This window comes from Canis aureus, chromosome 24, assembly GCF_053574225.1.
Source record: "Canis aureus isolate CA01 chromosome 24, VMU_Caureus_v.1.0, whole genome shotgun sequence".
Classification (NCBI taxonomy): domain Eukaryota; kingdom Metazoa; phylum Chordata; class Mammalia; order Carnivora; family Canidae; genus Canis; species Canis aureus.
The window spans coordinates 48,149,669-48,172,149 of NC_135634.1; the positions used below are offsets into that span (position 1 = coordinate 48,149,669).

A 22,481-nucleotide genomic window follows, 5' to 3' on the forward strand; every position below is an offset into this window, starting at 1 on the left:
GCCCTCCTTTGCAGTGAACACACTGTGGTTGACTTTCCAACACTCCAAAGGATTCCTTTAATCCAGTCATGACAACTCCATTCCCCTTGCCATCAGTGGTTTGGGGAAGTGCATGTTTACATCAGCTGGGGCCAGCGAAACACAGGAGGGCCTCTTCAGGGCTTCCAGAGAAAGGCAACTGGATATGAAGCTGGCTGGCCCAGTTGTTGCTGGAAGCCACCTTATGACCAAGAGATGAGCCATTCTCAGGACAAAGCTGACTCACTGAGGTTGGAAAAATCTGGTTCCTTGATGGCATCATGGGGACACAGAAACAACCAATCCCAAAGCCTATCCTTGCTCCCCCAGTTCTTGTTATATGAGATACGGAGGCTGGAGCCAAGTCAGGGGCTGCCAGTGGGGGCTGTGACCATGAGGGTGCCATTGGGTGCTGGAGCCTTGGACATGCAGGAGCTGCTGGCAAAGCTACCAAGGCAGAGAAAGTGAAGGAGAAACACCCTGGCTTCTTTTACCCTCCACACCTAGCTTTCCATGGTGTCTCCTTTAGCAGAAGCCGGCCAGAAGCTGGCCGGTAGGGACTCTGAGCTCAGCTTGAGAGGTCCAGCTATGCGGCCCCCACCCCGTCCACATGCAGAGCAGAGCTGGGGGACACCCGGGAGTGGATCTGAGGGCACGCGTGCCAACAGCACAGCTCCCTTGCTTCCATCACCAGCTCAGTTCCTTCTACGAATCAGTTCTGCTTTTTCCTTCCCTTCACGTGCTCTCCACCTACCACCTACTACAACCTTGTCTCCTCCGTCTTCCTCTTCACGTCATCCTACTGCCTTGTCCCCATAACGGGCTCTATTTGAGGGACTCAGAGGCTGTCTTCTTTCACTCTGTAGATGATGGCACACCCGGCACATGGGTTCTCAGATTTCCTTCTGGATCTTCCGATGAGAGGCATGGACTTCCTTTCTCATCTCTGGATGCTGTCCCTGTTTTCCGTTTTTCTGCCTCCCTTTCCCTCATCGTGAATCCATTTATTTACCTCCCTATTCATCTTGGATTAAGGCAAGATCCGGACATGAGGTCTGCCAATATGCAGGAGAAGCTGGTGGTGGTGCTGTTCCCATTCCACCTGGGAGACGGTGGAGAGGCCGAGTGGAGGAAGGCTCACGAGGACGATGCCCAGCCCTGTTCTGCTTCCACATCCACCTGCTGACTGTGGCCCCACCGGGAGGCCTCTTCCCCTACCCTCTTCCCAGCAGAGTTAGCAGTTGCTATGCAACCCGGGTTCCTCCATTTCCACCTCTGCACTTTGCTGCATCTCCTAGCCTGCACTGCATCTCCAAAGACCTCCTCTCCTGCCTGGTCGACTTTAAAAACATTTTTGTAATGTCTGCTGATTGCCTGAGAACTTAGGGCAGTGCAGCCGAGGAGCCTGAGCCCCCTGGCTCAGACGTGAGGTCATCTGGTTGGTGCTGTGGATTTGCTTTTCCTCCCCCTCCCTGCCCGTCTTCCCTTCCCTCCTCCTGCCTGTCTTTGCAGATATTAGAGAACGAAGACAGGAACAGCTGCCCTTTAGAAGCTGGTAATCATATTGCCATCGTAAGGATGATCATCTCTGGGCCCCCTACCTACCTAAAATTTTTTTTTGTCCCATTTTTTTGTCTGTTCAGAGTGGGACATAAGCAGGCTTTAGAGAAGGAGAGACACCGGGGGGCAGAGGGAGGGCCAGGCAGGCAAGCGCCTTCCCGCCCGAGCCTCGCCCAACCTTACTCCTTCACCACCGCACAGTGTGTCCCGACGTGTGGATAATTCTGGCTCACATGAGCCACCGCTATCATGCCATTTCCTGGAGCATGGCAGTCTCTGGTGTCAATCGTCCCCCTTCTGCCCTGGGAGGAAACCACATCATTAAGAGGAGGGGTTCACGCTGGAGCCCCTCCAGACCTAGTCTAAGCCATTCCCCCTTCTTCAGATCTCCCCCCCACCACCGCCTTCACCCCGCCAGTGACCCTGCGGTTGGCCCTCTCCGTTCTCCCTGCAAAATGTTAAATGGTCCCTGGGGACTGCATGCGAAGGGGAGGCTCCTCCCGCACTGCCCCCCCCACCCGCCCCCAGGAGGAGCTGCCCTCCCTCCGCAGACGCGCCCCCCACCCGGGCCCCTCCTCCCTGGGTCACAGACTGTGACCAAGTCTTATTGCCTGTCTCTGGAAATTCATTTCCTGTCTCTCCTCTGTTCCACCTCTCTGGGGCTCCCCGGCCCTCCCCGATCCCCCGGCACTGTGCCCCCTCATGTTTGCCAGGCAGCTGGCTGCTTTCATTATTTTTATGCCAACACAGTTTAAAAATCTCCGCTGCCTCCTTGCTGTCTGCGGAGAAGCGGCTGCTCCACTACCCTGACATCCTGGTGTCATTAGGGTCCACGCACACTCTCCTCAGCTAATGAGGCGGCAGAAAGAAAATTAAGGGGAAAAAAAATCGCACAGGCACATTGCTCTATATGTAGATGGAGAAATAAAACAAGAGCAAGAAAAACAGAGGTGAGCTGTTTACGAGAGCTCGCCTCCCCCTGCCGCTGGGGAGGGGGGTACCCGCAGCTCTGCCCAGACGGGAAACGGGATCTGGCTTTTGACTACCGCAACCCCGGGGTTCGCCCACGAAAAAGCTCGTGAAATTGGGGGACACTGCGAGGTCGCTTTGCCTAATTCTGCAATCAGGTAAAAAGAAAACACAAAAACTCGAGGTCCATTCTTCCAGCGCAGTCGATGCCCGGAAGGCGAGGCAAGACCTGAGCTCTGCTGATGTTTCTAGAATCTGTCATTCTCGCCGCCCGCCTTCATCTCGCCTTGTTGAAGCTATGTGCGTGCCTCACCCGGACCGCCACAGCAGTCTGCTTTGCCGCCAGTCCCCCACCCTGGCATGCTCTCTGCACTTCAGCAGAAAAATCATCCGCGATACTCATTTGGTTACGTCACAGTCTCCTGCTTAAAATGATGTAATACGTTCCCATTGTGCTTAAGACAAAGGCTAAAACCCTTAACCTTCGAGGCCCCTGCCTCTTGCTCCCTCTTGCTGCTTCCTCCTAGCTACTGGGCCATCTTTCAACGGCACCCATGGCAGTGCCCCTTCGGCCCCAGGACATTTGCCTGTGCTGTTCCTCCTGCCTGGAATGGTGCTTCCTCCTTCCTTCACACAGCTGAGTCTTTAGTCTTTAAAGTCTGGGCTCACTAAGTGCTTGGGGGGAGCCTCTCACCCCACCCGTGGCCCCAGCTGGGTCAGGCCCTCTATTCAGCACTTTCAAGCTACAGAGGGCCTGGGCTGTGTCGCTGTGGGGCCATGGCTCCCTCACATTGGGTGTGTGGTTGTCTGAAGCAAGGCTGTCCTCCTGGCAGCTCTGCAAAGGCAGCCCCGAGGCGTGACGAGGTTCAACCCTGACTCCGATGGCGAGCACAGGGGTTCCTAGCAATGCTTGCTGAACGAGTGTGTGCTCCTGCACCGAGTCTGAAGGGTTTAGGCCGCCCAGGCCAGGGGCACGAGAAGCGAGTGAGCGAAGCCCGTTACTCCAGACCAAGCATCCGACTCACAGTCAACTAGTGACAGTTGCACAACACGCCTGGGTCCCCGGGTGTGTGTTTCTCTGCTCTCCTGCCTGCCCTCCCGCAGGCCAGGCCCCATCCGACAACTTCCAGAATCCAAACCTGGCTGCCGCCTGCACCTGCCCTTGCGCCCCGACGTCTGACTCCGGTGTTAACTAGCGGGCAGCCGGGCAGAAAGGCCTGGCACTGTCAACATGCTTGCTTCCCAAGCTGTGACACCACTTTGATTTTCGGGGCAGAGCACTGCGCACGGCTCCGATGGATGCTTCGAGTCCGCCTGCCGCGGTGACGGTGCCTTTGTCTGGGCATGGGGGAGCTGTGATTTATGTCATAAGCTCGCTGTGAAACCTTTGCCTCAGTAATTCTGAGCTCCGTGGGTGTCTCTTTACATCTATTTAAAGCACGGCTGCTGCCCACGGACGGCGTGCTCTGTGACATTCCCTGGTGCCTCTGTGTACGCCCCGCCACGGCGCTGAGTCTTGCCTGCAGAGCATCTTTGTGGCTCGTTTCAGTGTTTGCTGCGCACTCCCCGAGTCTGCTGAGCAGAGTCGGGTCTGTACCTTTGATGTCCGGAGTGGCGATTAGACCCCTTCCCCGGCGGACCACTTGCGGGGACCCGGTGGGGGGAGGGACACGCTGCTGCCTGATTTCCCGAGTTTGCTCTGTTTGTCCTGGGGCTGCAAGAACAGGGACACTTGCTTGGATCTTTGTTTACAGGATGCTGGGTGCTTGATGGTAAACGCCTTCCCCTTTGAAACCTGCTCCAGACCTGAGCACTGGTGGCCTTGGGCCCCATCTGCAGTCCTTCGTGGATGCCCCCTGGAGGTGTGGGGGACTTCAGCGTAGAGAAGTCGGATCCCCATTCCCCAAGATGTAACTGGCAGGCCCCTGTGCCCTGGAGTTGCTGAAATTCCCTTCATTCATTCAACAAACACCGATTGAGGGATTGCAGGTGCAGGCACCACGCTACGTGTGTGTGTAGGTGTGTGTGTGTCTGTGTGTGTATGTGTGTGACAATGGTGGCAATGCTTTTGTGTGAACACCTCCAAATATTAAGATATTTCAAGGAAGCTCCAATTCCTTCCCCAATGGTGTTAAATAGCTGAGAGATTCATTTTCACTTCCAGGAGCCAAGCACTTCTCATAGCCTCTTGGTCCCTGCTATAACAAACAACCTCCAAATTCAAACTTCCCTGCAGCCTGCAGCCCCCACTGACCATGCTCTATTCACCTGTTCGCTCACAGGTGTGGGGAAATCCCAGGATAGAGCCCCTGGAGGCCCAGAGGGGAGGCACTGAGCCTTGCCCTGCATCTTGAGGCCAAGCTAGGGTAATTCTTACAGCTCTGAGGACCGAGTTCAGACACTAGAGGTCCTATCTCCAGGGATGATGTCCGTGGGGCTGCACCTAGGACTTGGAAGTCTACAAAGATCACACAGACTGCATGATTCCAAGCCTAACACATGACTGTTTCAGTCACACCTGAAATATATTGACTTTTTCTTTTAAAGAACTGGCCCCAAATATTTCTCACTTTTTTAAAAAATAAAGATAGTATTTATTTATTTGAGAGAGATAGAGAGCACCAGTGGAGGAGAGAGGCAGAGGGAGAAGCAGGCTCCTCACTGAGCAGGGAGCCTGATGCAACGGGGTAGGGGCCTCGACCACAGGACCCTGAGATCATGACCTGAGCCGAAGGCAGATGCTCAAATGACTGAGGGACCCAGGCACCCCTATTTTTCACTTTTGGTCCATCACATAAAGTCATTTGTTTTGCTTGTTTCTTGTTCCTTCCCTATGCAGTTTCATGCCAGGAGGGGTGAAGTGAGCATCTTGATTTAATGCAAACATGGCATGAACTGGAGGGGTAGCAGGTGTGTCCCATTTCCATTTTATCAGTTGATGAACTAAGACCGCTAATATTGGGGCACGTTACAACGTAAATGATGGCTACAGAGGTAAGTGTTAGAGGATATATAAAAAAGTGCTGATGTTTCTTCCCTTTCAAGAGCCTGTCATATTGAAATCCTACCTTAGTGGAGTGCCACGGAGAACTCAAAGATACTAGGAGGGGTAGAAAAACCCTGTCACAGTGTTTGTGAGGGGAGGACACACCCAGGGGAGTCGTGCGGGTGGTTTTTTTTTCCCCCTTTCACCTATGTTTTAATAGACACAAGCGTTACTCTGCATGCATCTCCGAGGCAAAGTTGGCATTTGAGAGAGATGGGTGCATTTCACTATTTCAGACCATCCAGAGCGCTGTCCTTCTAAAGCAGAAGCTTTTCAGCCATTTGTTCAAAACTTACCAGGCCAAGGTATGTCTCCTGCACATGATCAGTGAGTCCCGGGATAATTTTTAAATCGAGCACCCCCAATTTGACACCTAAGGGAATCTTTCCCTTCCATGGAGTCTTTTTTGGGAAGATCAACTCTTACTGCAACCCACATTTGGAAACATTTCCCATCTTTGAAATACTTTCTCTGACCGGCAAGCTTTACTCTTCCTCTTTGTCATTTCAGGATAGACCTGCCATGTGGACAAAGTGGCAGGCCGGCTCAGAGTCAAGCCTGCAGAGTGGGGCTGAGGTCCCAATGCCGCCCCGATCCTGAACCGGCCACTCCATCCGGTTGAAACCCATGGAAGGAGAACCTCAGGTGTCCGGCCTATTTCCCACGAGTGGTGGTTTGGATTGAACGACGGTGATCTGCAAAGGAGTCAAGCTCTTTCATTAATCTCATTAGCGAGGCAGGTGGTCCGACTGAACATTTCATTTCAGATCAAACACTGGGCGGACTTTGCCTACCAATTACACCGAAAGATAAGCTGCCACAACATTTTGAGCCGTGATGTCACCCAACTAAGTGCCTGGTGTCCCCGGGGTAACCAATTTTCTCTTTTAAAAATTATTCTTTAAGGGGCTCCTGGGTGGCTCAGGGCATCATCCCGGGGTCTTGGGATTGAGTCCCGCATCGGGCTCCCTGCATGGAGCCTGCTTCTCCCTCTGCCTGTGTCTCTGCCATTCTCTCTCTCTGTGTCTCTAAGGAATAAATAAACATCTTAAAAAAATTATTATCTAAGTAGGTGCCACACCCAAGCTGGGAGCTGGAGCGCACGACCTTGGGATTAAGGGTCATCTGCTTGGGCCCTCTGTTCCACCGCAGAGCTAAGGGGGCGACTGAACTTCCTAGTGACTCAGGCCTCGGGGCTTCTGGGCGTCCCCAAGCCTCCAAGTGCGCCCCGAGCCCAGCGGCCTGGGCCTCACCTGGGAGCCAGGGAGAGATGCGCTCCCCGCCTGCCTGCCGCACCTGGAGGGCTGCATCCCGACGAGTCCCCCGGGATGCGGGGGTGCTGCGGGGCCCCCTAAAGCGTGAGAGGCCGCAGGCCCGCCCCGGGCCCTCTTACCTTGGGGAAGGCGTCGGGCCACACGGTGGGGGAGCCGTGGTTGAGCAGCGCCTGCACCGTGCGCTGCGGCGCGGCCTCGGGGGCGCAGGCGGCCGCCTGCAGCGCGCGGGCCAGCGGCGAGGCCCCGCCGTAGTCGAGCGCGCCCGGGTCGGCTCCGTGGCGCAGCAGGAGGCGCGCCAGCCCCGCGCGCGCGTGGCCGCAGGCCTTGTGCAGGGGGCTGCGCTCGTCCTCGTCGCGCGCGTCCGCCGCAGCCCCGCGCCGCAGCAGGAGCGCGCACAGGTGCAGGCGGCGCGCGCGCTCCTCGGGCCGCCCGGGCTCCCCGCTCGCCGCGCTCAGGGCCGTCTCGCCGCGGCCGTTCCTCGCGTCCACGCGCGCGCCGCGGCCCAGGTAGAGGCGCGCGTGCTCGTCCAGGCCGCGCTGCGCCGCCACGTGCAGCGGCGTGTCCCGGCCCGCGCCGCCCACGCGGTGCACCCACGCGCCGTGCTCCAGCAGCGCTCGCGCGCACCTGCGGGGAGGCCGGGGAGGGCGGGGAGGGTCACCGTGGGGGCCCGGGGCGTCCCCTCCGCGCGCGCCCCCCCTCCCGCACCAGCCCCGCGCGCTCCCCGCGCCCTCGCCTGCGCCACCCCTGCGGGCCCTTGGCTCCCTGGAGGGCGGGGCCTGGGGGTTCAGGCTGAGCTGGGGGCGGGGTGGGGGTGGGGTGGGGGGGCGCGACGTTGAGCTTGTGCCCCCCCCTGCCCGGCCCGCGGGGTTACAGACGGTGGACGCAGCTCGCAACCTTGGCTAAGGGGCCGCAGGTGAGAGCGCAGTGAGAGCGCACCTGCAAACCCAGCAACTGCGCTGCTGGGGTGACCCCAAAGATGCAGACGCAGGGAAACGCCGGGACACCTGCACCCCGATGTTCATAGCAGCAATGTCCACGGTAGCCACACTGTGGAAGGAGCCTCCGTGTCCATCGACAGATGATGGATAGAGAAGCTGTGGTCTGTGTATACATGGGATATTCCTCAGCCATTAGGAACGACAAATACCCACCATAGGCTTCGACGTGGGTGGAACTGGAGGGTGTGATGCTGAGTGAAGTAAGTCAATCCGAGAAGGACAAACATTATATGGTCTCATTCATTCGGGGAACATAAAAAATAGTGAAAGGGAATAAAGGGGAAAGGAGAAAAAATGAGTGGGAAATATCAGAAAGGGAGACAGAACATGAGAGACTCCTAACTCTGGGAAATGAACTAGGGGTGGTGGAAGGGGAGGTGGGAGGGCCGTGGGGGTGACTGGGTGGCGGGCACTGAGGGGGGCACTTGACGGGATGAGCACTGGGTGTTATTCTGTATGTTGGCAAATTGGACAGCAATAAAAAAATTAAAAAAAAAAACGATTTTATTTGGGCAGCTCGGGTGGCTCAGCGGTTTAGCGCCGCCTTTGGCCCAGCTTGTGACCCTGGAGACCCGGGATCAAGTCCCGCCTCTTGGCTCCCTGCAAGGAGCCTGCATCTCTCATGAATAAATCAATGAAATTCATATATATATATATATATATATATATAAAGGTTTTATTTATATATTCCTCGGGAATAATAATAATGGCCTCGGGAAATTTGGTTCGCCCAACAGTCCAGTGATGAAGGCCTGCTCCTCCCTCCTTGCCCTCTGATAGCGACTCCAAACGTCGTCAGCCGCTGCTCCCTGTCCAGTTCTCCTGTCGTCTCTGCCAGCCCTGGGGTCCTGCTTCATCCAGACCTCGGGCTCTCTCAGGAGCGGCCACCCAGCCTGCCTGCTGCCCACGAGTCCACCCTGACACCCACTAGGATCTGTTTCTGCAACCGTCCTTCCCCCATATGTCTGGGAAGGAAGTCCCTCTTGATGGTCTGGCCCCAGATGTAGTCCTGTCCTGCCTCGGCGGGCCGGGGACGTGGGGAGGGGGTCTTGCTCTGTTCTTTGCCTTTTCCTTGTCACCCAGCTGCTCTGCATTTCAACTGGCCACCCAGCGCCGTGGACTCCACCTCCTTAAGCATCACTGGGGCGGCTTCCTCCCTCTGCTCCCACTGGCACTGCCCTTAAGGCCCACATCATTTCCTTTTTCAAAAAAGATTTTATTTATTTATTCATGAGAGACACAGGCAAAGACACAAGCAGAGGGAGAAGCAGGCTCCCTGTGGAGAGCTCGATGTAGGACTCGACCCCAGGACCCGGGTTCACACCCTGAACCAAAGGCAGACGCATAACCACTGAGCCACCCAGGCGTTCCACGGCCCACACCATTTCTTGCCTGAGCCCGAGCCAGATTCCTACTCTGCCCCCTGCTCCCATCCAACACGCTCCATACCACCCGGAAAGAGCCTTTCCAGCCTGAATCACACATGGGCCAGCTGAAAAGCCAAGGGCTCCTCCTGCCCACTGCAGAAAGCTCGGCTCCTCTCCCCCAGCCCCTCTCCCTGCCTCCAGACCCAGGATGCGGCCTGCCCCAGCTCCCCTGGGCCTCACCTTTATTTCCTGGCGCTCTATCCTGTGCTTCTATCCTGCCTATGTGTCGTTCTTAGAACACACCTGCTGTGTCGTGCCCTCACGGCTTTGGCATGCTGCTCTTCCTGGGGTGCTGCACCCCATCTGACCATGCATGCATTCCTCACTTCCCCTCTTCTTCCCCTCTGACGCCTTCCCAGTGCCGCCAGCAGAGGGTCACACCTCTGTATGGTCATATTCGGGCATTAAGTGCCGGGGCATAGCATTTATCACACCATGTTTCAAATGTTCATTAGCACATCTGACTCCTAAGACTGGTGGCTCCTTGAGTGTTGAAATGTTTTTGTTTTTTTTTCATCTCTGTGCTTGGTGCCCGCGGCAGAGCTAGCCCACAATTTGTATTCCCTGAAAGCACGTTGCACGAACGCAGCTCGTTAATGAACATCTTTCAAGCTCTCCTCCGGGCTGCTGCTGTTTCTCCTGTTATTTACCTGGCCGGGCTCCGAACGAGATCACCCACTTTCCAGGCTGGAAGTTGGTGTCCTTAAATCCATTCGTATTTCTACCCCGGGACTCCCAGTATTTTAAATCCTGTCTATTTCTCCAGCCTCCCTATCAGCAGTATCTGGAGAAGTGGTCTGTCTTGGGTGAAAAATCTTTACAAACAAGTACAATTGGATGTGAAATGTCCTTTGGGACAATAACCAGCTAAGAGAGGATGCAAATTTTACAATCAGAGTGCTTCAGAGCAGCTTCCTCTTTGCCTCTCTGGGAGGCATTTCGAGCAGTGCAGCAGGAGGTTAGAAATCAAGGGTTCTGTCTCATTTTGCCGCTGAGCCTGTGTGTGCTCACAAACAATCACAAAACATTTCCTTCTCCTATTTTTTTTTTTAAAGCAGCCCCGCCTCTCCAAAGAAGTCCCCCGGGAAATACAACCGGGCTCTTTTGCACGTCCAGAGCCTAACTGGCTGATGGCCGGGTTGCTGTTTGCAACAGGCATACCCTTCAGAAGAACCAGGGCACCCACCCACCCTCTGGAGGGCTGCAGGTGCCCTTTTTCGTTTTTAATGAAGAGCTTCTAATTGGCTAAGCCTTGGCACTTCCTTCGAGCAGGTAATGATGTAAGTCGCAGACCACAGGTGTGAGAGAACTAACACAAACAATTGAGGGAGGCAGATGTCTGGTGGCTCACACTGGGCAGTCATCAAAAATGAAGGTGTGGGAGCCTGTTTAATGGCATGGAAAGCTATTTGCGGTGGTTATGTGAAAAGATTAGGTACAAAACAGCAGTGAACAGCCTTGTTTTTCTTAAAAAAGAAAAAAACAGCAGACACATACAGGCATGGAGAGAAAGCAAGCCCAGGAGCATACAGGCCAATGTGTTTACCTATGGATGATGGGGTGAGGGGTGCTTTTATGTCCTCTTTGCTTGCCTGTATTTTCAAAATTTCCATAATGAATCGGCGTTAGAGAAGGGAACATCTAGAGAGGCCCACTATCACAAACCCATCCCCCGCCGGCCGCAGCAGTTTGTGGATTTTAAGAACGTCAGCTGAGCTTTCCAGGTCCCCAGAACGTGCTCCAAGTTTCCATGGCTCTCTGTCCAGGTGCAAGCCACCATCTCAGAAAGTATGTATGGCCAGTACCTCCGAGAAGGAGAACCTGAAAGAGCGGGCAGGGGCCGTGAGAAGCGGAGCGGTAAGTGATGACAGTCTTGGGGCACCTCCCGGACCTGGCCTGTGGATTCAGTGTCTCGGGTGGAAGAAGAAATGGCCCAGCGAGGAAAGCACCACCCGAGCTTTTGCTGGACTGTGTGGGCCACTCGGCGGCTTCGGCTGAGTCCTTTCCTTCGGGGCAGCTTCGGGGAGCAGGTTTCCTACTCTCCTGACGGGCGAATCAGGAAGGCCCGGGGCCGGGGTGGGGCCATCACTGTGGGGAGCCAGGGGTATAAGCCCACCTAGGCGATGTCAGAACCACTCGTCTCTATCTTGCAGGGATTAAGGAGACACTGTGCTGTCTGAACGGCTTCCGATACAAAGCAGCTTGGGCAAACACTAACACCCCCCATTCCTCATCGCCGTCTTTGATCGTGGGGACAGGCCCATACAGGGGCCCGGGGTTCACAATACATAGAACACGAGCTTGAGCCAAAAGGCAGGAGTTAGTAGAGATGAGCCTATCAAAGGCTGTTGACTTCACGTCATCTTAACTTATTTCTAAGTGGGGAGCCCATGTCCCACACACGGCTCCCACCCTGAGGCCTCGCGTGGTCACCTCCCAGGTGTGGAAGTCCACACCAGTACTTGGGCTTTCCTGCCGTTTACTCGCTCCGTCCCGGTTGACAGCACCTGCCAAGCCTCCCTGCATCCCGTGAGACAGCGCCTGCTCAAGGCTTCCCTTCATCCGAGCTGTCCTCCCTCCTCCTTGTTACTCGGTTTACACAAGGCCCTCAAAAGTGGGATCTCACAGCCCCTGGACATGAGCTGAGAGGTCCCGAGTACTTGATTTTAACATTTATTTTTAAAAAATGTTATCTGCAGATTTTGCAACAACTCTGCACTCTGGGTGGCATTTGTGGGTGGAAAAATTGAGGCTTAGAAGACCAGTGACTTGCATAAGAGCCATAGAGCCAAGTCTTCCTCCCCTGGCTCGAAGCTCTCAGCCATGCCACCCGCCGGCTGCCTCTTCCTCCTGGTATCATCTGTTAGGCACTCTCTCCGTGCCAGGCACTGTGCGAGGCATCTTCCAGAAGTTATTTCTGGACTCTTCTGTTAGTGCTTCATGCATTCGTTCACTCATTCAGTAAAAGGGAACACCGTGCGTGCTGTGGACGGTACTGTCCTCAAGGCAGGGAGAAGTGTGTGCTGTCTGAGCACTTCACGAGAATTTCTACACAGACTTGGGGCAGGACCCAGACGGAGGGACAAGGCGAGGGAGGTCATCGGCCTTGTGGACTTGGTGCTGCGGGGCGGGGACAGCAGCCTGCTTCTCACCCAGGCGTGCTAGCACCTCTGCACGCGAGATCTCATTCTCCCCAGCTGGACTCAGTTTTTGAGGTTTGGGCGATGATCTCGAGGGTAGGGACGTGGGTGATGACGGTGAGCCCACCCACAGCCAGCACATCCGGCTTGGGATGTGAACTCCAGCCGTCACTGGATAATAGCATGGTCCAGCCACCCCCCGACACCGGACCGAAGGAGCGATGCGACAAAGAGGAGGCACTCTCCAAAATCACGTGAAATTCAAGATTCAGAAACATCACTTAATCTTCCTCGCGGGGAGACAGGGCTTCTAGGCACTTCGCTGGTGTGTTAAGCATCTGCCTCCTGAGCAGCGTTTCCTATCGCCGGGGGCCGCCGGAGCCCTTGGACAATCCCGGTGCCCTTCACCGTCCTCCTTACACGACTGCTGCCCACGACTGCTGACAGGCAGAGGGGGTTTCACACCAGATGATGTGCGCGGTGAGTGTTATGAACCAGTCTGGTTGGATCATCGTTGCTACTATGTTTCCTCCTTACAGCTGACATGCAGGCTGATGGGCTGGAGACACGTCCCCAGGGTAGGGTGGCCGGACCCCCAAGGCCAGGTCCGTGGGAAGGGGGTGGGAGCCACCGTCTGAGCGCTGGGCGAGTGCCAGCCTGTGGGGGGCAAGGGCCACGGGGAAGAGACTTGGGAGGAAAATAGAGCCGTGTTTTCTACTGAAGCCCTTGCAAGGGATTTCCCTCCCGTGGTTAGACTCCCCAGCTGGCTCCGAATGAAGGACGGGGAAGCCACTGCCCCAAGACTTTGATGGAAGAGCAGTTCCACTTTATTTCCCTGGACCTTCTGCTGAGGCTCTCCTTCGGGGACCTGCCACCCGCCCCTTTCTGTTCTGTGGTTTCTTCTCTTTCTTCAGGGATGCTAAGCTGTGAGACTAACAGGCATAAGTGTTTACAATCGAAATGGCTGATGTGAACGGACAAATCCTTAAGGGTAGGGGGAAGATTGAGAGAGAGATCGGCCGGCCATTCCCATCCTTATGGTTTCTCTTGGAGCTATGGCCACCACTTCAGTTTTTTTCTGAAGTGATCGATGGTTGTGGCTGTGATGATATTTTGGGCAAATTCTCCCCAGATTGCAAGCGAAACCCTGCATCTTGGCAAACAGAAATGATTGAAGGAGCACAGTGGGACGTCAGTTCCACTGTTTGCCTCCCTTGCCCCTGCAGCAGTGTCTGACTTTCTAGAAGCTTCACTTGTGTCCCTTCCTCAACAAGAAATGGACAACCTCTCTCTCCTCCCCTGGTCCCAATACACTGGATGAGGAGGAAGGCCCAGAAACATCAGAATGATGAGCAGAATGAAGAATAGGCAAAAGAAGAAGGAAAAGACTCAACTCCCCTTTTAAGGAGGGGTAGGAATAAGGTGGGAGAACTTTGAATCGGATGAGAGAAAAGTTTTATGTGTGTGTGTGTATATATACGCACGAATGCATGTATGGATGGATTTTTAAGGTGAGGGAAACTTTGCATACAGAGGAATGCACAGGTCGTAAGACTACAGTTCTATACATATTGACAAAGGAATACACCTGTGTAACGTCTCAATCAAGACGTAGAATATTTCTTTTTTTTTTAAGATTATTTATTCATTTGAGAGAGAGAGAGAGAGAGACAGTGTGTGCATGTTTGTGCAAGCAAGCAGGAAGGAGGGGCAGAAGGAAGGGGGGAAGCAGGCTCCCCACTGAGCAGGGCCTCCATCCCAGGACCCTGAGATCACGACCTGAGCTGAAGATAGATGCTTAACGGACTGAGCCACCCAGGCCCCCCCAAAGACGTAGAGTATTTCTATCTCTCCAAGAAGTTCCGTTGTGTTTGCCTTAAGTCATCACCCCCCACAGGCAACCTGGTTTCTGATTTCTCTCATGGTTGAGTCTTGTCTTTTCTAGAATTTTCTCCGTTTTGGTGTCTGACTTCTTTTGCTCCGCATGATGCCTCCAATATTCATCCTATTGTTGCATGTGTAACATTCGTTTTTATTTCCGAGTCATATTTAATTGAATGGACATACTACGACTTTCAAATTCCCTCCTCTACTGATATGGACGGGTATTTGGGTATTTCTGGTTTTTGGCTCTTGTGAATAGAGCTGCTATGAACATCATTGTGTAGGTTTTCTTGAGGACATATTTTCTGATTTCTCTCGGGTAAATATCTAGGAGTAGAATTGCTGGCAGGTGTATATTTAACTTTAAAAGAAACTGCCAAACATTTTTTATTATGCCCTCCCAGCAACAACGTACAAGAGTTCTGCATTCTTGCCAAAGTTCAGTATTTGTCAGCGTTTTTGACTTTAGCCATTCTATTGGGTGTGAAAGAGTAAGTTTTTCTTTGTGGTTTGAATTTGCATCTCCCAGATGACTAATGATGTTGAGCACCTCTTCATTGGCTTATTGGCCATTTGTATGTCTTTCTTGAAGTGTTTGATCAAGGCTTTTGCCCAGAGGGTAAAGGTTTGATTTGGCCTGCATTACCTCTTTTCATTCCTGACAATGAGTTGTAGATGTTCAAATAGGACTTGACAAGTGACCAGAAAGCTGACAAATACGCCTGAGAGGCCATCCAGGGTCAAGGAGGGGGCATAAACTTGTGATGGAACTAGTCTGAAAGGTGGTGGCTAGAGGTGAACAGAGCTACTTCCGGACTATACACAGTTTTTGAAGAGAACTTAAGTGAACCAGGGAGAGGTCATCGTTCAGCACTTGTCTTTATAACAAGACTTGGCTTTTGACAATTTCCACTGTGTGCCACCTCACTAGCAAAACGCGGGCCCTCGATGAGCCTTAGTTTCCTGATCTGTAGACTGGGGATAACTGTGCCTTGCAGGTCTGCTGGAGGACTGTAGGCAGTAAGACAGTTGCAAGTGCTCAGGAATGGGTGATGTTCTGCACAGAATCAGACCACTCGATGGGGTGACACCTTGCTTTCTGACACCTTGCTCTTTAGTATCCTTATGATGCCTAATAATTCCTTTTGGGTCAGGCCATGTTTTTTCCCCTCTATAAATCACTCACTCATCTAGGGTGTGGAAAGAGCAGACAGTTTTCTGGATGATGTATCAATGCCTGTGAGCCTGGCACCTTGTACAGGTAGGTATTTCTTCCTGTTATCCGGTGGAGACTTTTGGGGCTGGTGTGAGTACTTTGAACAGTTATCCATGCTTGAACCTGAGCAGAAAGTGCCTTTCTTGCCTCAGGAAAGAAAAGTAATACCCACGTTCTCTCTGCTCAGATTTCAGCCTGCCTGGTCTGAGCTAGAAAAGCATTGTCTCATGACTTTCTTCAACGATTTTTAAGGTAATTAGCTGCTTTCACAGGTTCAATGCTGGCTTATGATTTTTTTTTTTATCAAGTTCAATGAACCTACCTGGGGCCAAAAAAAAGTAAACATGCACGCACGCTTTTTACAAATATGTTCATGAAGGAAGCGAGTCCTCCTCACTTCTGTTTAAGTCAAGATAACTTTAGATGAAAAAAAGAATCAGGACTTTCCTAATTCTTTTCTCATTTTAATTATTTCAGAATTTAAAAAAGGGTCAAGGAGAGGAGTCTGATAATAAATAGGGCGAGGCTGACATGCAGGCTACTAACGTGAAGAGAGTAACTTTACTGGAACTTTTCTTTTTGGGAAAATCTCTTCAAAAGGCTCCTAGATTAAAGCTTCGATATCCCTTTTTGTGTGTTGAATTCTGAATTCTGAAGCTTGCTGGTTGGAAGGAAGCACAGATAATTTTTCTTTTTTAATCCCAGGAACTCAGAGACTCAAAGGTTTTAAAGTCCTGCACCCATGGTGAATTGCTGACTAAAAGGGGTTGGAGCAGAAGTGGGTCCCTAGGTGTGGAGACCATTGTCATCAAGAGTAAGAAAATGAAATGGCTCTGTATGTAGGTCAACGACCCCCTCTCTACTGTACGGTAAAAAAATTAAGGATGACCTAAAATCTACTATGTATAAAAAGATTCTGGAGAAAGTAGCTCTTTCTTGTCAAAGTGATAATATGTTTATACTACCTGAAGCCAGACCTCCTCGGAGTCTAACTTTAGGGGGACTCTTTAGAGCTGAAAAGCTGTGGTCGAAACCCCAAGCCCTTTCTGACATCTATTACCTTTTTATCCTTCAAGGTAGTTGGCTATGTTATTGTAGAGGTGTTCAATGGAATCTGCCAGCATTTCCCATTATAATCATTGATATCGAAGGGATTCTAAGTCAGCTGTTGCATGGTTCTGCCTGAACTTCTGGTATATTCATCACTTATCTCAAACTTTCCCCCAATCACCAGGATTTAAATAAGTCAAGACTGTCAAATGAATTCACCAGGGAGAAAGATTCACATAGAGAAACACGTAGAGGCAGGAGAGAAATGAGAAAAAGAGGAGGAGGAGGATAAAGAGGAAGACAAAAGACAAGAGATTTAAAAAGCTCCACATTAATACAAAGGCACTTTAAAAGTCCTTATTAAGAAATGTTCTGGACTTGTATGATTTCTGAAAAACTAACTCAAGCCAGGAAGTTACTTTCAATCACACAGTGTATAAACTGTGGCTCTAATGGTCTGCATATACCTCAGCTCTTCATGATATCCAAATGTGAGCTTGTTGGCTTATTGGAAGAGCTATTGATGGGATTCACAATAATTTGTACTCTGAGTAGGTGTTTCTATCTCACTTCTTAGTAAAAAGCAATATTTTTCTGATGTTGTAAAGTGGGAGGTTGGAGCCTAAGGTGTGAGAAGCTGACTCAGTTTTAAAAACTCTTTTTATTTTAAAACTATTTTAGATTTATAGAAGAGTTACAAAGGTAGCACAGAGAATTTCCAACTGCCCCTCACTCAGCTTCCCCTAAAGTTAAGCTAGGAAGTGGAGAATGCCTGCAGCTGAAGATAAAAATGGATCACAAGGTTTGAACTTAGCAACATGATTGGTAAACACTGAATTGCTTGACTTCTCAAAGGGCCTCTGTGCTCCTAGACTGGGGCTCATGAGGGGATCCCAGACAGAGCCCAGTGGACTCCCAGAATTGAGGAGGTGGATCTAGGATTCTGGGGAGGCCAAGGCACGTAGTGTTGGCAAGGTGAAATACTGGGCAGAGAGTGTAGTTACAGAGAAAGAACTTTCCAGAGGGTCCCCTTGAGTATGCATTTGAGTACTGATTAGTGCATATGTGTGAGGGAACTGGTCGACTGGAGAAATAGCCCCCCCCCCAAAAGGATTAGAGGGAATCATGCCCATAATATGTTCAGGTTCAGGAATAGTGCCTGTCCTCATCAACCAGAGTGTAAAACCTCATAAATAATGGGCCATGAGGACACCTGCACCCCAACGTTTATAGCAGCAGTGTCCACAATAGCCAAACTGTGGAAGGAGCCTTGGTGTCCACTGAAAGATGAATGGATAAAGAAGATGTGGTATATGTATACAATGGGATATTCCTCAGCCATTAGAAAGGACAAATACCCACCATTTGCTTCAATGTGGATGGAACTGGAGGGTTTTATGCTGAGTGAAGTAAGTCAATCAGAGAAGGACAAACATTATATGGTCTCATTCATTTGGGGAATATAAAAAATAGTGAAAGGGAATAAAGGGGAAAGGAGAGAAAATGAGTGGGAAATATCAGTGAGGGAGACAGAACATGAGAGACACCTAACTCTGGGAAATGATCAAGGGGTAGTGGAAGGGGAGGTGGGCGGGGGGATGGGGTGCTTGGATGACAGGCACTGAGGGGGGCACTTGACGGGATGAGCACTGGGTGTTATGCTATATGTGGGCAAATCGAACTCCAATAAAAATATATACCCAAAAAAGCCCCCTGACATTCTTTAAAAAACCTGACAACAACATACATATGGAGAATTAGGTATACATGTTAGGGATTTATTATTTATCGAATCCCCTAGAATCACCATAAATATATTTCTATATATATGAAAAAAAATAATGGGTCATGGGTTACAGTACTAAGAAGGGTGTTGTCTCAGTAGTGGGGAAAAAATTAATCTTAGACTAAATACTGCTCTGCTCCTGCCTAACAAACTTTTAAAGCAAGACCCAAAAAGATTATAAAGTATTTCCAAGTAATTTTACATTCCAGAGAAGAGATCAAGAATATGGATAGGGATACAAAAATATCCAGCACCCGGTGAAATAAACAAAGAAAAAAAAAACTCAGTCAATTAAAACTGACCTAGATGATAGAATTAGTGGATAGGTAAAACACTTATTACATCGATTTTCATGTTTGGGAAGCTAGAGGAAAGACAGAACATATTAAGTAAATGTGTTGGTCTTCTAAAGTTGAAAACCATGTCTGAGATGGAAAATACACTGGATGGGAATAATGGTAGAGCAGGTATTTTAGAACAAAAGATAAACTAATTATAGAAGAAAAAAATGAACAGAGCATCAGTGAGCCTGTGGAGCAAGGTCAAATGGTGTCATATACGTGTAATTAGGGTTCCTATAAGAGAAGAGGGGATCATACAGAAAAAATGTGATGAAATATTTGCCAAAACGTTTCCAAATTTGATGAAAAGTATGAGCCTACAGATCGAAGAAACCCTCTGAATCTCAAGGACAAGAAACATGACATTGAAATACATTATTATCCAATTGCTTATAATCAGTGATAAGGAGAAAAGATTTAAGCTAGGAAGAGGACATTATTACAAAAGAACAAAGATAAAGAAGACAGTAGATTTCTCATTTAAAAAAAAAAAGCAAGTTGAAAGACAGTGGAGTTATGTCTAAAACACCAAAAGAAAAAAACTCTGCCAACTCAGAATTCTCTACCTAACAAAGCACCTTTCAAACACTCAGGTGAAATAAAGACTTTTTCAAATATACAGACCCTGAAAGGATTCATCACCAGCATATCTTCACTGTAAAAAATATTAAAGAAAGCCCTTCAAGCAGAAGGAAAATGATACTAGATTAAATCTTTGATTTTCAAAAAGGATGAAATAAATTAGAAATAGGAAATAGGAACTCCCTGGGTAAACCTAAAAATTTTTTTCTTATTATTTCAGTATATTTAAAAGATTATTGACTAGGGGTATCTGGGTGGCTCAGTGGTTGAGTGTCTGCCTTTGGCTCAAGTCATGATCCCAGGGTCCTGGGATCAAGTCCTGTATCGGGGGCCCTGCAGGGAGTCTGCTTCTCACTCTGCCTATGTCTCTGCCTCTCTCTGTGTCTTTCATGAATAAATAAATAAAATCTTGAAAAAGATGATTGACTATTAGAACAAAAACAGTGATAATTCATTGTGGGACTTATACGTAGAAGTAAAATATGTGATACCAGTAGCACAAAGGCTAGGAGGAGAGAAGTGGAGGTATATTGTTGTACTCTATGTGTAGTAGTATTACTTGAAAGCAGACTGGCAAAGTGAAGATGTATACTATAAACCAAAGCAACTACTAAAATAACAGAACAAAATGTTGTATAGGATAAGCCAAAAAAGGAGATGAAATGGACTCACGAAAAAAACCTCAATTAATATAGAAGGTAGAGAAAAAGAAGATAAAGGGAACAAAGAATGGATAGCAAAGATAGAAGATGTTTGATTTGAACCTAGCCATATCAAAATTACATTAGATGTAAATGCTTTAAGCTTCCAATTAAAAGGCAGAGACTATCAGATTGGATTTTATTTTATTTTATTATTTTTTTTAAAAAGGATTTTATTTATTCATGACAGACACAGAGAGAGGCAGAGACACAGGCAGAGGGAGAAGCAGGCTCCAAGCAGGGAGCCCCACGTGGGACTCGATCCCGGGTCTCCAGGATCACGCCCTGGGCCGAAGGCAGCGCTAAACTGCTAAGCCCCCTGGCTGCCCTCAGATTGGATTTTTTAAAAAGATCCAATTTTAAGCTGCCTACAAAAAATCCACTTTAAATATAAAGACACAAACTGAGGCTGGCCTTCAAACTGTTGTCAGGAAGAAACAGAATTTTAGGGGTGCCTGGATGGTGCAGTCAGTTGAGCATTGGACTCTTGGTTTCAGCTCAGATTATGATCTCAGGGTTGTGAGATGCAGCCCTGTGTTGGGCTCCTCACTCAGTGGAGAGTCTGCTTGATTTTCTGTCTTCCTCTGTCCACCCACAAGCACTCTCTTTCTTTTTCTAAAATAAATAAATAAAGCTTAAAAAAAACCCTGGAGACCTTCAGTCCATAGTCCCTAAGGAATTGAATTCTGCTGATGACCATATGAGTTTGGCAGCAGATTCTCTTCCAGTTGATCCTTCAGATGAGACCCCAGGGCTTGGTGATGTCTTGGTTGCAGTCTTGTGAGTGACTCTGGAGTAGAGAACTGAGCTAAGCCATTCCCAAGCTTTTCACCCACAGAAAATTTGAGGTAATAAATGTGTGTTGTTTCAAGTCTCTAAGTTTGTGGTGATTTTTTTAATGGGCTCCATGCTCAGTGTGGAGCCCAACATGGGGCTTGAACTTGTGACCCTGAAATAAAGACCTGAGCTAAAATCAAGAGTTGGGGGTTTAAAAGACTGAGCTGCCCAGGCTCCCCTGTGGTGGTTTGTTATGCAGCAATAGCAAACTAATGCAGTTAGAAAAAGATATGCTATGATAACACTGTTCAGAAGAAATCTATATTCACATCAGGCTAGATATATTAATATGAGACTAAGTAGATTTTATTTTTTCAAATTTACTTATTTTATTTTTTAAAGATTATTCAAGAGTGAGAGAAAGAGAGTGAGCATGCAGGGTAGAGAGGGGCAGTGGGAGAGGGGGAGAGAATCTCAAGCAGACTTCACACCAAGTGCAGAGCCTGACATGTGGCTGAGATCACAATCTGAGCAGAGTCCGATGCTTAACCAACTAAGCCACCCAAGTACGCCAAGGCAAAGTAGATTTTAGAGCAAAGAATGTTACTGGGTGTCATATGCAACTGATGAATCACTCAACACTACCCCTGAAACTAATATTACATTGTCTGTTAATTAACTTGACTTTAAATAAAATCTAAAAACACATCTTTTCATAGAGGTCAGTTCTTCAACAGGTCATAACTGCTAAACATCCATGTACCTAATAACAAAGCTTCAAAATATTTGAAGCAAAAACTGATAGAACTGTAGAGAGACAAATCCAAGATTGTAGTCAGAGATTTCAACATCTCTCAACAATTTGTAAATCAAGTGGGCAGAAAATCAGTCAGGTTATAGAAGACTTAACACCATTAGGCAACTTGACTCAGTTGACATTTATAGAATACTCCTCTCAACAACTGCAGGATACAAATTCCTTTCTGGTGTACACAGAACACTTGCTAGGACCAAATATATTTTGGATAATAAGACTCAAATTTAAAAGGAGTAAAGTGATACAAAGTAAGTTCTCTAATCACATGCAATTAAATTAGAAATCAATACTAGATATCTGGAAAATACCCAAATATTTGAAAACTAAATAACACACTTCTACACAACTATGATTCAAAGACAAAAATCAAGAGAGAAATTAGAAAGAATTTAAAACTGATTAAAAGTGAAAATATCACATTAAAATTTGTGGGATTTAGCTAAAGTAATACATAGAGGGACATATATAGCACCAAAAGCCTATATTAGAAAATTAAAAAGAATCATCAAATCAATGACATTAGTTTCTATCTTCAGAAATTAGAAAAAGGAGAGCAAACGAAATTCAAGAAAATCAAAGAAGGGAGGGTAATAAAGACCATAGGGGAGGTTAGTGAAATGGAAAACAGTAAAACTTGGGAATGTTAAGTATGATAGGTAAATTAAGTTTTTAAAAATTTCACCTAATGGTTTTCTTTTTACGTACGTTTCTTTTTCATTTTATTACGGTGCCAAAGAAAGCCAAAAAAAAAAAAAAAAAAAAAAAAAAAAGAAAGAAAAAGAAAAAGAAAAAAGAAAAAATGGCTTAATCTGAGAAGCACTTTAGGTTGGTGTTTTATATTTTCAAGTATAGTGCATAAAGAATGTGTTAAATGTAACTGTTTACACGGATTTCA

The 22,481-nt window shown here is 49.0% G+C and overlaps 1 protein-coding gene across 1 annotated transcript in view; it reads right to left on the reverse strand.

The window, feature by feature from the left end:
* Window positions 1-22,481, reverse strand: part of ASB18 (ankyrin repeat and SOCS box containing 18) — a 61,084-nt gene that overhangs the window by 11,498 nt on the left and 27,105 nt on the right. The window contains exon 5 of the mRNA XM_077869336.1: window positions 6,987-7,491. Within this exon, the coding sequence (XP_077725462.1) occupies window positions 6,987-7,491 (505 nt within the window). The remainder of the gene's footprint in view (window positions 1-6,986; window positions 7,492-22,481) is intronic.